Here is a 1,618-nt window from a genome sequence, read left to right as displayed (position 1 = left end):
TGAGAAGAGTGGGGAAAGGGCAGGGAGGAACCCCCAAATTGACCATGAGGGGGCTGGGGACTGGGGGGATGATGTGGAAGTCATGGGAGAGGAGGGGAAAAATGTGGGGGTTGGGATGCCCAGAGTGATCCTGAGGGGACTGTGGATTGAGGGGACCATGGAAAAGTGGAAAGAACAGGGAAAACGGTGGAAAAGGGGGGTCGTCTGGCAGGTCTGACAGTCCCATGAGGGTCTTTGGGCACAAGGGGGTGGTAAAGGAGGTGGTACCTTGAGCTCCCACCTTACTGTGGGGTGCTGAGGGCTGCTGGATCCAATCTCAGCCTTCGGTTATGCCAACAGGTTCAGTTTAGAGGAATTACAGAGGTGGGACTGAACCACTTTTGTCCCCCAGGTTTTAATCACGGTAAATCACATCTAGTGATAGAAATGAATTCTTTAGGGTTACAAATGACCAGACAAAAGATCGTCATCACAATGCTTTACTGCACAATAGAAACACTAAAACTACCAGTAGGACAGCATAAGATAGGACAGTGCTCTACACTAAAGCCATTGTTGAAGCAATTCTACTCAAGTTGGCACCAAAGCAAGAATTATGAATTAGAGAGGAATGGAACTCCTCCAGACCAACGCTCGTGGGGAGATCTCTGCTCTCAACCTCCAGCACTGACCTTGGGGGGTCCCCAGCCAAGGCAGGAATCTCCACACACCCCCCAAGAAGGGTTCTGTTGGCACAACCTGCCCCTGGCAAAGGGGACTGGCCCTTTCTGGTAGAAAGGGATGGACTGACAGTCACTGGACTCCAGGGGTTGCCTCACCATCAGGGGGGTCATTCGGGGTGGGAGCAGCGGTCGAAGCTCTTCCCGCAGTTGGGGCACTCGGAGGGCTTTTCTTACTGGTGGGTCCGTTGGTGTTGGGTCAGGGAACAGCTCCAGGTGAAGCTTTTCCCACACTCCCCACACTTGTAGGGCCTCTCCCCGGTGTGGATGCGCCGGTGCCTGATGAGGTGGGAGTTGTGTTTGAAGCCCTTCCCGCAGTCGGTGCAGCGGAAGGGCCTCTCCTCTGTGTGTATCCGCTCATGCAGGAGGAGATTGGAGCTGCTCTGAAACCTCTTCCCACATTGCAAGCACTTGTAGGGCCGTTCCCCAGTGTGGATGCGCTGGTGGGTGTGGAGGTGGGCACTCTGCATGAAGCTCTTCCCACATTCACCACACTGGTAGGGCCGTTCCCCAGTGTGGATGTGCTGGTGTCGGATCAGGTTGGAGCTCTGCCTGAAGCTTTTCCCACATTCCCTACATGTGTAGGGCCGTTCCCCAGTGTGGATGTGCTGGTGGGTGAGGAGGTGGGTGCTCAGCCTGAAGCTCTTCCCACATTCCAAGCACCTGAAGGGCTTCTCCCTGCTGGGAGGCTGCTCAGGGACCACCAGCTTGGAGCTCCGGCTCAAGCTCCGGCCGCCTTCCCGGCACAGGACGGCTCTTTCCTCCTCACAGCTCCCTGGGCTGGCTTTGCAGCCCCTCCTCTGGGGGCATCTCCGGGCCTTTTCCTCCCCGCTGCCTTCCTGCGCCGGGGAGCCCTTCAAAACGGCCTCTCCCACCAGGCTCTGCCGGGGGGATTTGTC

General features: G+C 56.8%; 1 protein-coding gene across 1 annotated transcript in view; it reads right to left on the bottom strand.

The window, feature by feature from the left end:
• Positions 1-1,390, bottom strand: part of ZNF623 (zinc finger protein 623) — a gene marked incomplete at its 5' end in the record, with an annotated part of 28,466 nt that extends 27,076 nt beyond the window's left edge. Inside the window, one exon of the mRNA XM_027908649.1 lies at positions 906-1,390. Within this exon, the coding sequence (XP_027764450.1) occupies positions 906-1,390 (485 nt within the window). The remainder of the gene's footprint in view (positions 1-905) is intronic.
• Positions 1,391-1,618: the final 228 nt, after the last annotated feature.

The sequence above is a fragment of the Empidonax traillii genome, unplaced genomic scaffold (assembly GCF_003031625.1).
Source record: "Empidonax traillii isolate 1590-97213 ecotype Southwest subspecies unplaced genomic scaffold, ASM303162v1 scaffold1778:size112335, whole genome shotgun sequence".
Lineage (NCBI taxonomy): Eukaryota > Metazoa > Chordata > Aves > Passeriformes > Tyrannidae > Empidonax > Empidonax traillii.
Note: the sequence above shows the minus strand (reverse complement) of the source record. Positions and strands in the feature narration are given on the sequence as shown.